The 15,057-nt window shown below is 43.1% G+C and overlaps 1 protein-coding gene across 2 annotated transcripts in view; it reads left to right on the top strand.

Annotated features, from left to right (window-relative positions):
- Positions 1–15,057, top strand: part of ralgps1 (Ral GEF with PH domain and SH3 binding motif 1) — a 710,183-nt gene that overhangs the window by 185,737 nt on the left and 509,389 nt on the right. For both annotated transcript variants that reach the window (XM_080211962.1, XM_080211961.1), the window contains exons 4-5: positions 590–697; positions 3,911–3,961. In XM_080211962.1, coding sequence (XP_080068088.1) covers positions 590–697; positions 3,911–3,961 — 159 coding nt within the window. The remainder of the gene's footprint in view (positions 1–589; positions 698–3,910; positions 3,962–15,057) is intronic.

Here is a 15,057-nt window from a genome sequence, read left to right as displayed (position 1 = left end):
CGGTTTCCTCCCACAGTCCTAACATGTGCAGATTAGGTGCATTGGCCATGCTAAATTGCGTCTTAGTGTCCCGGGATGCGTAGGTTAGAGGGATTAGCGGGATAAATACGTGGGGTTACGGGGATAGAGCCTAGGTGGAATTGTTGTTGGTGAACACTCGTTGGGCTGAATAGTGCCTTTCTGCACTGTAGGGGTTCTATGACTTCCAACGTGTTCCAAGTTTTGAAACTTTTCTGTCGCTTTGTAATTATTTCATTGTTGGAAAAACCATCCGGTTCACTGACGTCCCTTTAGAAAAGGAAATCTGCCGTCCTTGCACAGTCTGGCCGACATATGCCTCTAGAACCACAGCAATGTGGTTGACTGTTACAATGCCCTCTGAAATGACCTAGCAAGCCTCTCAGTTCAAGGGCAATTAGGGATGGGCAGTAAATACTGGCCCAGCCAGCGATGGCCATGTCCCACAATTGAATAAAGAATAAAATTATTTCAGAAGCATTACCTGTGTGTGACAGAATTTTACAGGAAGCTGTGTGTGTTATTGATAATTAGGAGTTGCACGTAACACTTACTTGCTTTTTTCTTTCAGGGCAGTAGTAGTTCAGACTCTCTGGATGGACAGTATTCGGATTATGCTATGAAAAGCTATGATGCGGTTGTATTTGACGTACTTAAAGTAACACCTGAGGAGTTTGCTGTAAGTGGACACTTTTCTTTCTGCCAGTTTGGGCCTGAGTTGTTGCAAATTCCAAGCCATCCTGCACTATGTTCATAATGTGTATCCTGCAATTTGTGTTTATCGTTGAGCAGATCTGGTGGTGGTTTTTGCTTCTTCCTCTTCTGGTCAGATGTGTAATCAGCCAGAACACTGGAGCCAGAACCATGCATTTAACTAAAAAGTGATTTCTTAGAACCATTGAGAAGTTACGATGTAGAAAGAGACCATTCGGCCCATTGTCTCTGCGCTAGCCAAAAGAAACGGAGAAAAGGAACAATCCTGCTCGTTTTAATCCTACCTCCCAGCACCTGTCTGTAGCCTTGCAGGTTCCAGCACTTTAGACTTGGATCCAGGTGAAATAGCACCTTGTAACTTGCCAATATCCTTCACCAAAAGAGTCACTCTTTGGGTTGTGGCTGCTGTTGATGTCGATGTTTTAGCACTGACTCGAAACATTGACCCTGGCCGCACTTCCGATTTTGTGATGAGTTTCATTTTTAATGTAGAAATTCAGAACAGAAGGAGGCCCTGTTCCATCATTCAATATGATCATGGCTAATCCCCCATCTCAATGCCATATTAACTTCATTGCAGTGTTAATGTAAGCCTACTTGTGACCAATAAATAAACGTTACTTTATTCCCATTATCTCCCCATATCCCTCGATGCCATTAAAATCTTTAAAAAAAACCCTCCCTTTTTTGACTACATTCAGTGGTTTGGCCTCTGTGGAAGAGAATTTCCACAGGTTCATTACGCTTTGAGTGAAGAAATTTTTCCTTATCTCAGTCCTGAAAAGCCTACCCCTCGTGTCCCCTGGTTCTAGACTCCCCAAACGGGGAAATCATCCTCTCTCATCTAGTGTTGAGATCCCAGTTGATGTTAGAACTGGATGGGAAGATTTCAAAATGGAAAGCTGGCTCAAAATATCATAACTTTTTTTATATATTGTGGAGATGTGCAAGTTAAGTGGATTGGCTATGCTAAATTGTCCCCTTAATGTCAAGGAGATTAGCAGGGTAAATAGGCGGGGTTACGGGAATGGGGCTTGGGTAGTGTTGTTGTTGGTATTGACTCAATGGACTGAATGGTCTCTAGTCACAGGACTGCCAGTTAGTTTTAACAAAAAAAAGTATTAAACATGAAAAACTGGATTATAATATAATTCTCCTTTAGTCCCCCCCTTGGTTTAACAAATACACACAGATTTTAAGGTTAAAAAGATTTTAAGCTAGTGTTAGTAACACAGTATTCCTTTAAACACACAAGATGGCTGTGGTCAAATACTCCTCAAACACCACCCCACCCCCGGTCTCTGATGATTGATGGTTACATGAGAGCTTCTAAACTCCACTCCCAAAAACACATTTTAAAATCTTCATTCACAATAATGCTTTCCATTGGCGGTTTACATCCTGAAATCCAGGCTATGTTTTCCAAATGACTGTTTTAAACATAGAAACTAGAAACGGGAGTAGGCCGTTTGGCTCTTCAACCCCGCCGTCATTCATTATGATCCTGGCTGATCATCGTATTCAATATCCTGATCCCCTCCTTCCCCCCTTTATCCCTTGATCCCTTTAAGTTCCAAGAGCTATATTTAATTTCTTCTTGTAATCAGATAACTTTTTTGGCCTCAACTACATTCTGTGGTAGTGAAGTAGGGAGTACAGCGAAGGTTTACCAGGCTGATTGCAGGGATGGCATGTCTGTCACATGAGGAGAGACTAAATTGGTTAGGATTGTATTCACTGGAGTTTAGAAGAGTGAGGGGGATCTTATAGAAACTTACAAAATTCTAACAGGGTTAGACAGGGTAGATGCAGAAAAAATGGTGGGGGAGTCCAGAACTAAGGGTTGTAGTTTGAGGTTAAGGGGTAAACATTTTAGAATTGAGGTGAGAAGAAATCTCTTCAGCCAGAGGGTGGTCAATGTGTGGAATTCACTATCAGAAAGTAGTTGAGGCCAAAACGTCTGATTTCAAGAAGGAATTAAATATAACTCTTGGGGTTCAAGGGATGTGGGGGGTTCAGGATATTGAATTTTGACGACCATAATGAATAGCGGTTGCAGCAGGCTTGAAGGGCCAAATGGCCTACTCCTGCTTCTGGTTTCTATGTTTCAAAAGAAACATACAATTGAGTGGTCATATATAAGGCAAATAGTAAGTTTACTTCACAAATACAGTAATTTAAAGTAATTTTTAAAAAATGCTGATCAATTCAGGGAAGAGGAATTTCTAAAGGATTCTAGAAACAATAGTGGAAGATCAAAGGGGAAAAAAGTCTATTTAAAGTGACACTGGAGGCTGTTGTGATGCGACTGTGAGATTTGAGACCAAGATTGCAGCTTGTTTCTCTTTGGGATTTGGAAAACGAATTGTCATAATAAGGATCACAGAATTGTTACGGAAGGAGACCATTCAGCCCATCATGTCTGCACTGGTTGCCTAAATCAGCAATTTCTGCACATTTTCCCTGCATGTTCTTCCTTTTCAAATAATGGTCCAATTCCCTCCTGGATATCTCTGTGCTGGGAATTTACCCATTTAGATAATTAACTTAAAATGTTAAATTGTCTTATTACCCTCAATCTGGTAAAGCTTTAGTAGACATGATTTAAAGCAAATTTAGTTATTTTAATACTTGCAAAGGAAACTAGATGAGGAGATGGTCTTTCCTGAATTTGTGAACTGGTTGCACATATTGTGTACCAAAATTCTGTACCCTAAATGTCGGCAGCACAGTGGTCAACGCTGCTGCCTCACAGCGTCAGGGACCCAGGTTCAATTCCGGCCTTGGGTGACTGTGTGGAGTTTGCACATTCTCTCTGGATGCTCTGGTTTCCTCCCATAATCCAAGGATGTGCAATTTAGATGGATTGGTTGTGCTAAATTCTCCCTCGGTGTACCAAGATGTGTAGGTTAGACGGATTGACCACAGAAAATGTGTGGGGTTATAAGGATCGGGTGAGGGACAGAGCCTGGGTAAAATACTCTGTCCGAGTCGGTGCAGACTTGATGGGCCAAATGGCCTCTTCTACATTGTAGGAGTTTTAAGATTTTCACTAAAGAACCTTTATCATGGTTTGTGTAAATCTATCATATGTTAGAAGTTTCTGCATGGTCTCACACACCTACTGCAGGAATAATGTTGAGATTGAAAATAAATGACTAAATTTTGTGTGTTGCAGAGTCAAATCACTTTAATGGATGTCCCAGTATTTAAAGCCATACATCCAGAGGTAAGATGCAACATTTTATAGCGATCCTTTCTGGGGAAAGGAAGGGCTTGGGAAGAAATTGGACATTCTGTTATGAGTTAAATATCATATCAACCGAGTACTCATGTTTTTATAGTTTTGTCATACAAGAGCAATATTTTATCAGAAACCTTGGATAGGATTTTCCAGCCCTTCCCACCTGTGAAATCTTTCTGTCCCATTGAAGCTGACCCCTGCCATGGTTCCCCAGCAGCGGGATGGACGAGCCATGCAAACACTCTAAACCTTGGCAGGATTGGAAGATCCCACATTTGTCCATTCATGAGCTGGGGGGCTCTGGAAAATTTCAGCTCTGGAAAATTTCAAGCTTGTGCTTTTAAAAAAATCTCGTGACCTTTGTGCACATTGAGTTGTAGTCAAGTGTAGTTTCCAGATGAATTGGGTTTAGAATAAACAGCAGGTTATATATTTAAATAATGATTTTAAAATGATGAAATGCCCCAAGTTGCTTCACAGGAGTTTGATAAAGCAAAGTATAATACCAAGGTATATAAGGGGGCATTAGGTCAGATGACCAAAAGCTTGGTCAAAGACACCTTTAAGAAGGTAAACAAAGCCGGGAAATGGAGAAGTGTCGGAAGGGAACTCCAGGGCTCGGCCCCAGACAACTGAAGGCACAGCCACTATGTTAAAGAGATTAAAATCAAAGCGCTCGAGATCGGAATTAGGGAAGGACGTAGATCTGGAAGAGTTGCTGGGCTAGGGGAGATTACAGAGGGGCGAGGGATTTGAAAATGAGGATTGGAAATCAATTTCAAATCAAAACCTGTGTGACCAGGAGTCAGTATAGGTCAGGGAGCACAGGGACTTATTGCAAGTTAAGGCATGCGCAGAAGGAGTTTGGATGACGTTAAGTTGATGGAGGATAAGGTGTGGGAGCCTAGCTAGGAGAGCATTGGAGTAGCTGGGTTTGGAGATAATAAAGGCATGGGTGAGCATTTCAGCAGCTGAGCCGAAATTAGGCAACATTACAGAGATGAAAATAGGCAGTTTTAGTAATGGCATAAATAAGAGGCCGGGAGTTTGTCACGTGATAACCATGTTATGAAGCTGTGCTTTCTAAAAAATAGCGTTGTATTTACTGGTGGAACATTGCTGACTAAAGTTTTAGAAGGACCAATACAGCAAACTGGTAAGGTGACTGCTGTGAGTCAGGTGACTTTTGTATTTCCTTTACCCACTCACAGTTACCTTAAGTTTCCAGAAAGCTCTTAATTAAATGAACTTGGGTCGAGTGTGCTCTCTGGAATGGTGATATTGTGACAAAACCATTTGTGGAATTCGCACCTCCTATTGTTTTGGGGACTGAACAAAACTCAATCAATGAACTTCTAGACTCGCTGTTCACTGCAGCGGGACTGGAGAATTCCAGCCACGTGCGAGATCGGCGAATTCCAGCCATGGTTTGCCTTGTTCCATTTCTAGGCTGGAATTTTCCATGCTGGCAGGATCACGGTTGGAATTCTCCGATCTCGCCCACGGCTGGAATTCTCCAGTCCCACTGCAGTGAACAGAGGTGTGGCTGAGCACCAAATTCTCCATTGTGATTCTCTTTAATCCTGCCTTTATCCTTCATTCTTACAGGGACATACTTACCCTGAATTGTTAACAACTGACTTTTAAATGTACCGGATGTGGATTTACCCTCAAACAGCTACCCCCAATCTACATTCCCTAGCCCCTGCCTAAGACTGTCAGCGTTAGCCTTCCCCCAGTTTAGTACTTTCACTCTGGGTCTACTATCTATTTCTGCAAGTATCTAGAAACTTTGGGAACCATGATCGTTGTTCCCAAAGTGGATTGAGACGCCAATCGCTTGTCCGGGCTTGTTTCCCAGAACCAGATCTAATTTAGCCCTTTCCCGAGTTGGACGATCTACATATTGCCTCAAGAAGCACTCTTGGACACACTGAACAAACTCTGCCCTGTCCAAGCCTCTGGCTCTAAAGGAATCCCCTTCTATATTGGGGAAGTTAAAATCACCCTTCGCAAATCTTTTTGGGCTTTCTTTACAGAAGAGGGCTGGAATTTTTTGACTGTTCACGCCCCGCCGCTGCTGCCAGCGAGGGTGTAGAATTTGATGCTCAGCCAAATCTCTGTTCGCTGCAGCGGGACCTGGGAATCCTGCTAGTGTGGAAAATTCCAGCCCAGAAATGGAACAAGGCAAACCACGGTTGGAATTCTCTGATCTTGCCCGTGGCTGGAATTCTCCGATCCTGCTGCAGTGAACAGAGGTGTGCCTGAGCGCCAAATTCTCTCTCCTTGCTGGCGGCAGCCGCAGGGTGTGAACGGTGTGGAGAATTCCGGCCTTTACCAGTAGGCGTTGTGCCATTGAACGTTTACCTGGCTCATCTTTCTTTCAATATACAGTAACCTCCTGGTTATGGTACCGAACTGTAAGATTGACGTTAATCGTAGGAGTCAGAATTGTCTCCAGGCTACCTGTCTATTTCTTCACTTTTTTTAACTGGAGAATTTTTGTAAGCCAGATCGGTGTTTTACGTTTACACTACCATCTGTTCTATTCCGGTCTCCCAGGGCTGGCGTTTTTCCCTCTGCTTCACACGACGCCACAAATACAAACGCTAATATTATAGTCCTGCCCAAAGTTAGGAGTAGTTGTTTGTGATGACTCTTCACAAATAAAGTACAAATCTTGTTGTCTGTCAATTCTGCCTTCCGTTTTCACTCCTATTTTCTCTTTGCCACAGTAGTTAGCACTGCTGCCTCACAGCACCAGGGACCTGGACCTGGCTTCAATACCCAGCTTGGGTCCCTATCTATATGGAGTTTGCACATTCTCCCCATGTCTGCATGAGTTTCCTCCAGTGCTCTGGTTTCCTCTCCATCTGAAAGAAGTGCTGGTTTGGTGCATTGGCCATGCTCAATTGCCCCTTAGTGTCAAGGGGACTAGCTAGGGTAAATGCATGCGATTAGGGGGATAGGCACTGGGGGGATTGTTGTTGGCGCAGACTCGATGGGCTGAATGGCCTCCTTTTGTACTGTAGGAATTCTATGATTTGAAGGTGGAAAATGAAAATCCACCCAAACTGAGAGGTACAAGAAAGCCTACTAAGGCACTCACATCTGTTTAACAAACATCTGATTATGGTCTATTTTTATTTCTGTGAGAATGGGGGAATTAACCTACTGCTGAATGATGGATTTTTTGGCAACTATATAGAAACATAATTGTCAAAATGTGTGCTTTAAGTGTGCGCTCATGTGACCCAGATTCTAATGACCCTGTGGAGTTGTGGTGTGGAATCTTCTAATTAATCCAAAACTTGAAAGCTAATTCCACTCAGCTGCACTTCATCAGAGGTGTATCGAATTGCAGATAGCCATGGATCATTAAGCTGCTTTCGGTAGTCCCACAGACTGTGGCAAAGAAAGGAACACTTTGATCTTTTTCTCACAATGCGTTTGATAATTTTGGATCCTTAAAGCAGACGGGATTTGAATTGGGTTTTTTTGGTGGGGGGGGTGGGGAGCTGCATTTGAAGGGGAGGTAATGGAAATCTGTCTGCAGAGAGTCTCCCCGTGTCTGCATGGGTTTCCTCCAGTTGCTCCGGTTTCCTCCCACAATCCAGAGATGTGCGGATTAGACGGATTGGCCATGCTAAATTGCCCCTTAGTGTCAGGGGAGACTGGCAGGGTAAATGCATGGATGTTATGGGGAAAGGGTCTGGGTGGGATTATGGTCAGTGCAGACTCGATGGGCCGAATGGTCTCCTTCGGCGCTGTAAGATTTTATGGCTCTATGAAATGAGGGCTATTTACAAATCCTATTTAAAATTTTATATGTTTAATGTTGCAGGGCTAGAGCTTAGCATGACTTAAAGTAATCTCTGTGTGCAAGGCTCCCGAGTTGCATCACTGAATAGTTGGTGCTTTTAATTATAATCCAGCCATGAACCCAACAATTACTGTGGAATAACAAGTCATTATAGTTAGTAGGAGGTGGGATAATTAAGTGAGCACGTTGCCAACATAGTAAAACAACTTCTCAAATAAGTAAACTTGGCAGAATCTTTGAAGGAAATCATGCTCATGGTACTTGTAAATCAAGATGTTTCCACAATCTCACCTTGGGTAAAACAGCACGGGAACAGCAGTGAATACATTTGAAATGGACTTCATTGGTTGTAAAGCACTTGGGGACCTCCTGAAGCCGCATAAAACACTAAATAAATGCAAGTTCGTTTCTCCTTATTGATAACTGCCTGATTGCAGACAGACTGTCCAGCCAATAAAAACATTCCATCTTATCGAGCCGCGATCGGAATGACCGCAATCTATCATTAGGTACGCAGGCACATAGAAGGACATTCAGCTCCTCGTGTCTGTTTTGCTGTTCGGTTAGATCTGTACCTTCTCTCCATTTGCAACCTTCCCAACCCCTCCCTAATAAAAGAAATCTACCAATGCCTGTCTTGAAAATGTCAATGAATCCATCATCCGCAGTCATTTCAGAGTCTCTAAGGTGCCGAAAGAGGCCATTCAGCCCATGTAGTCTGTACCAACAACAATCCCACCCAGGCCCTATCCCCATGACCCCATGTATTTACCCCGCTAATCCTCCCTAGTATTAAGGAGCAATTTAGCATGGCCAGTCAACTTAACATGCACATCTTTGCTCGGTGGGAGGGAACCGGAGCATCCGGAGGAAACCCATACAGACATGGCAGGAATGTACAAACTCCACACAGGTTGGAATCAAACTTGGGTCCCTGGTGTTGTGAGGCAGCAGTGCGAGTCACTGGGATTGAATTCCAGATTTCCACCACCCTTTGTGTGGGAAAAATGCTCATTTATCTCATTCATAAATAGTCCAGTGCTTAGAAGAATTTGCCTCTTTGGTTTGCATTCAGCATCAGAGGAAATAGGTCTTTGTATCTTCATTTCTAAAATTTTTTGTAATTTAAAAAAAAAATCACCTCTCAACTGTCTAATCACAGAGGAATGGAAGGTCAAATCCTCCAGGAACAATATTCAAGCTTAGTTAGCAGAGGCCCAAAAAGGTTTTTATTCATTTCGGTGCTACCCTGGGGGGTGGGGGGGGTGACAACCTGGGTGAGATGCTCTGTCGGACAGTTGATGCTGGCTTGATGGGCTGAATGGCCTCCCCCTGCACCATGGGGATTCTATTGACAAATGGGGCTGCAAATTCCAATACAGGATCCAAAATTTTCACAATAACATCTTTTGGAGTGTTAATGTAAGCTACTAATGAATAAAATTAATCTAATTATGCAGAAATATAGAGACTGAAGCAGGCTATTTGATCCCTCAAGCCTTTGCTACCATCTAGTGAAATCATGGCTCATGGTGACAGAGTGGTTAGTGCTGCTGCCTCACAGAGCCAGGGACCTTGTTTCAATTCCAGGTGGAGCTTGCATGTTCTCCCTGTGTCTGTGTGGGTTTCGTCTGGGTGATCCGCTTTCCCCCTTCAGTCCAAAGATGTGTGAGTTAGGTTGATTGACCATGCTAAATTGTCCCTTTGTGTCAGGGGGATTAGCAAGGTAAATACTAGGGGTTATGGGGATAGGGCCTGGGTGGGAATGTTGTTGGCATGGGCTTGTTTGGCCGAAACACCTCCTCCTGCACTGCAGGGATTCTATGGATTCTCTGATAGTTGATCTGTACCCTAACCCCGATCCACCTTCCCTGGCTCCATTTCCCTCCATGTACTGAGCTAACAAAAGCTCACAATGTCATTATGAATTGAGCATATCCAATGTGTTTTTGTGGGAGAGAATGCCACACTTCTGCCACTTGATTATGTGAGGGAATGTTTTCAAACGTCTTTCTTGAATTGCCCGGCTCCTGATCTATTTTACGGAATATCCTCCCCAAATATTTCAAGATTACAAAGCCCATAACAAGATTTTCTATTTTTTGTCCTGTAAATTTTATGTGAAAATGTCAGATTAATTCTGTAATGCAGGCAAACCCACTTGACCTCGATGGATAACAGATGTTTAGGAAAGATGTAATTTTTTGCACGCTTGCCGAGTGGTGCCTAGCTCAAGACAGACGCAGAAGAAAAAAATATTGCACTAAACCTTCATTTTCAGAGAAAAGTGGCCTGTAAAATTGCCTTAAACAGACTAAGGAAATTCTACTTACGATAGAGTGAGTTAGTCATACACTTGTTGTTATTATAAGATCTAATAGCCACCCAAATTTAATTTAAAGTGATTCGAACTTGAATTATAGATCAGTCCGTATTGATTGTAATGGTTTCTTTCACTAAAGCAGCCAGATGTTAGAATAGTTAGTTGAATTTTCCAACTCTCCTGTGGATCGAGGATTCGGGGCTCTGGGTTTATAAACATTCCAAAGTGCAGACATCAACATTGGATAATGTACAGATACGTTGGTTAACTTTTATGTCTGCATAAAATATCAAAAAATCTGTTTTCAGTCTAAATGTTGGGACATCATATGACTTTTTCGTTCAGTGGAATATCTAGCCAATAATATTCCTGACCTTGTGGTGAAGGGCTTTCATTCTTAATTGTAGAATGTGTAGCTTCTGTGGAAATGTTTTCTATGTATCAATGATCAGCACAGAAGCATCCACTAACTATTATAATGCAGAATAAGGAATGTCATTGAGGTATCACAACAAGACAATACGGTCAAGTTTTGACAGATTTATAGAGCATCTGAGCCAAGTTTTGATGGGTTTTGGCAGTTATGTGAATTATCCAAAAGATTACTTACTCATTCTCCTTGGGCCACAGTCAGTCCCCAAAGAAGAGGATAGATAACATGGTCTAAGGCTGCTGCCAGTATTGCTGTGTAACATGGACATATGCAATGTTGAGCAAAATACGTTAAAATTTAAAACAACTAAATGGTCATTAGTTCTGTCCACTTTTTAAAAAAAGATATGCCTCCAGCTTAATTGTGAACTCTCCATGATTTCATTGTTTGTGGAAGCTTGTGGTTTTGTCTATTGTGATAACCCCCACATTCTGCGTGGGGAATCACTAATTGACCTCCTAGTTGGACTTGTTTGGGCAGAACAATGGCACAGTGGTCAGCACAGCTGCCTCACAGTGCCAGGAACCCAGGTTCGGTTGCCGGCCTGGTCACTGTTTGTGTGGAGTTTGCACATTCTCCCCGTGTCTGCATGGGTTTCCTCCGAGTGCTCCGGTTTCCTCCCACAGTCGGAAAGGTATGCTGGTTAGGTGAATTAACCATGATAAATTCTCCCTCAGTGTACCTGAACAGGCCCTGGAGTGTGGTGACTAGGGGATTTTCACAGTAACTTCATTTCAGAGTTTATGTATAGAATCATAGAAATCTTACAGCGCAGAAGGAGGCTATTCAGCCATGGAGTCCACACCGACAACAATCCCACCCAGGCCCTATCTCTGTAACCACATACTGACCGTGCTAATCCCTCTAACCTATGCATTCTAGCACAAGAAGGGGCAATTTAGCGTAGCCAGTGCACCTAACCTGTACATCTTTGGATGGTGGGAGGAAACTGGAGCACCTGGAGGAAACCCACGCAGACACAGGGAGAACATGCAAACTCCACACACAGTGACCAAAGCCAAGAATCAAACCCATTTCCCTGGAACTGTGGGGCAACAGTGTTAACCACTGTGCTGTCCAATGTAAGCCTACTTGTGACTAATAAATAAAATTTAAAGTAAAATTTTAACTTCTACTTTTTGAATATGAGTTCCCTGAGGATTGGTAATGAGCCAACCAGGTGGAGCTCCTATACTAAGACCTGTATAAAGCAAGACCCTGAGAGGGTCCATTAATCTTTTAATCCTGGTTGGGACTTGTTGTGTTCACCATGGGCCTGTAGTTATTGTTTATTTTCATGCGTGCAATGAAAGCACAGTTCCTTCACAGCAGACTCCTGGAGTTTATTATACCTACACAGCTCTAATGTTTTCTGACTTTCATAACAGTCAGTGATTTTCTACATGTGGTGAAACCACAAAGGTCACTTCACATGAAGGGGAACATTTTTCTCTTTTTAACATCATCAGTTCATGCCAGAAATGTTCACGCACAAGTTTGATATCTCACTGTATTGTCTTCCCAAACGTTAACCATACATATTTGAGACTGAGTATTTGGACTCTGCAATTAACCTCCAATTCATTTGCAGAGGCTGGAATATGATGGACCTGGGGCAACGTTACATCTGCTTAAAGTATGGCGGCTCCAATGTGAGGATTTTTCTGAATCCTTTACAGCATTTTCATAACCTAATATTTTAAAATGGGAACACCTTTTTATTCGATCATGGGCATCACTGCCATTGCCCATCCCTAACTCCCCTGGAACGGAGTGGCTTCCTGAGCCACTTCAGGACGCGTTTAAGGGCAGCCACATGTGTGGAATCGTTCAGTAATTTGTCAGGGGTTTCAGTGGGAACACTGGCGTGTAGCTCTCCAGATTCTGTCTCTCTCTGTGCACGGAGAACCTGGGAACGTGGTTTCTGCCATCATTCTGGCAGCGCGTGGCCTGATAGAGCCAGCAACATTGGCTCCACAGAGATCAATGCGCCATCTTTAAAGGGCACCACAATCTGCATTAGAATTAAACTTCTACCCCCCAATCCCCCCACCGACGGGCATGGAGGAGGACCCCACAAGCATGAGGATAATTCCCACCTGCCCCCCCCCCCACACAAAAGCAACAAGGGCAACCTCATTCTCGCACACGCGGTCTCTCGGCTGGGCATGCCTTCCTCCCCTTGGATGCTGAATTTACCTATGTACCCCCATGGGTTCCCCTCAGCAGCTTCCAGTTTAGCAGTAGCTGTAGTTAAACCCCATCCTAGCAGAGCAAATGGTGGGAAAGCCCTTCAAATATATTTAAATGAAGGACCAGCACCTCATTGCTGAGATTGTCATTCCCACAGTCTGGTGGGATTTTCTGCTATTTCCACCTGTGACGAATGGCAGCTGAAAATTCCCAGCCCCTCCAAGAGTTCTGCGCAGGGTCTGGAGTCACATTTAGACCAAAATGGATTGGGGCGGCACAGTGGTTCGAACTGCTGTTTCACAGTTCCAGGTTCTTGGGTTCGATTCCCGGCTCGGGTCACTGTCTGTCTGGAGTTTGCACATTCTCCTCATGTCTGCATGGGTTTCCTCCGGGTACTCCGGTTTCCTCCCGCAGTCCAAAGATGTGTGGGTTAGGTTGATTGGCCATGCTAAGAAATTGCCCCTTAGTGTCCAGGGATGCATAGGTTAGAGGGATTAGTGGGTATAATATGTAGGGATATGGGGGTAGGGCCTGGTTGGGATTGTGTTCAGTGCAGACTCGATGGGCCGAAGGGCCTCTTTCTGCACTGTAGGGTTCTGTGATTCTATTTCCGTCCCTAAAGGACATTAGTGAACCAGGTGAGTTTTTACGATGATGATGTCATGGTCACTTTTAATTCCAGATTTTCTTCTATTGAATTTAAATTTCACCATCTACCCTGGTGGGATTTGAACCTGGGCCCCTGGAGCATTAACCCAGGTCTCTGAATTACTAGTCCAGTGACAATACGACTACATCACCATCTCCCCATAATCTGATGAGGTTTGTGGTTTAAATGCAACATGTAGGGAAAATATAATGATTGTGGATGGGGAAAGGTAACAGATTTATAAATTGTTTAAAAACGTACTTATTGTGTTAGTAGATTGGTTTAAATAAACTCAAGTGCTGCTAATTCCAAAAAAAGAGCCAAACCTGGTTTGGTCAACTCCAGCAACACTTGGGGAAATGAAGGACTCTAAATCTGATCAGTGACAATGAACATGGTTTAAACCTGGGGAAATTCTTGGCGGGTGAAACTGCTAGAGGTTTCTTGAGGAAGTAACGTCCCAAGTGGTGAGTTGGAGACCATATGTACCAAGGTTTAGAAAATTCCTTTGACAGAGTTCCCTATGAAAGGTGCATTGAAGTTGAACACAGCGGGAGTTCAAGCTACGTCTGGCCATGAAGGAAAGAAAGCAGCGGGTACCCGTTAGCAGAATTATTTTAGGCTCTGGTTACTGAGTGGAGTGTCGCATGCATTGGGCAGGAGGCCCAGACTGTTCCTCATCTGCATGAATGTCTTAGACGTTGAAATCCAATCAAAGTTAAGCTTGTGGATGCTAAAACTTAGGGAGGCAGTTGAGATAGATTACACTGCAGTTCACTGGCATAAGGATACTTTGTGCAGTCGGTTGCACCATTGACCTGCCTCACTTTCTTAACATTTACATACTCATTACTTGCAGTTACTTTGGCTGTGGAGAGAGAGAGGCAGAGTAAACAGAGTCACTGGAACCCCAGTCTCCCTATAGACTGGAGCTGCTCCACATGTGCAGACTGCCAAAGAAACCGCAAGTCTGTCTGATCTAACTTTCAGCCGACTACTTCCAATTTGGTGAACTGATCAAGTGGAAGAAAGTGTACCCCCAAGAATATTGGGGGAAGAAAATATAGCAGTTTAATTGGAAAAGAAAATAGGGAATAAATGCATATATGTGGCTTTGTACATTTGAGTGGCATGTCTTTAACTGTTAAAAGACAGAATGATTTTCATTTAATTCCCTTAACAGCTTTCTCCCTGATTTTGTTTTTAATTTTCAAAGCTTGTTCTAGAATCATGCACGTATTAATCTGGTTCCATAACAATAATCAAAACAGGAACTTGAATGATAGACTGCTTAAATTCTCCGTTGATGTACCTGAACAGGTGTCTGAGTGTGGCAACTAGGAGATTTTCACAGTAACTTCATTGCAGTGTTAATGTAAGCCTACTTGTGATATTACTAAATAAACTTAAACTGAAGTAACAGTTTTTCAAAGAACAATACATAGGAGTTAGTGAAGGGGCTTGATTCCAAGAGTTATGATCACGTTTTCTGTTTGCTACAGAGAAGTCCACGTGTCTGTTAGAAAACCGCACTGGAACTTTAGGTTAGTCAGCAACAGGTTTTGTCCTGGTCTAGGTGAGATTCAGACTAAATGCCCTCGTTTGCAGATAACATTTGTGTCCCTCTTCTTCGATCTGGGATTTTCCATGATCGTTTAAA

The sequence above is a fragment of the Carcharhinus amblyrhynchos genome, chromosome 25 (assembly GCF_965287045.1).
Source record: "Carcharhinus amblyrhynchos chromosome 25, sCarAmb.v2.hapA, whole genome shotgun sequence".
Taxonomy (NCBI): Eukaryota; Metazoa; Chordata; class Chondrichthyes; order Carcharhiniformes; family Carcharhinidae; genus Carcharhinus; species Carcharhinus amblyrhynchos.
The sequence above is the reverse complement of the archived record's forward strand: the minus strand, read 5'-3'. Positions and strand labels throughout refer to the sequence as shown.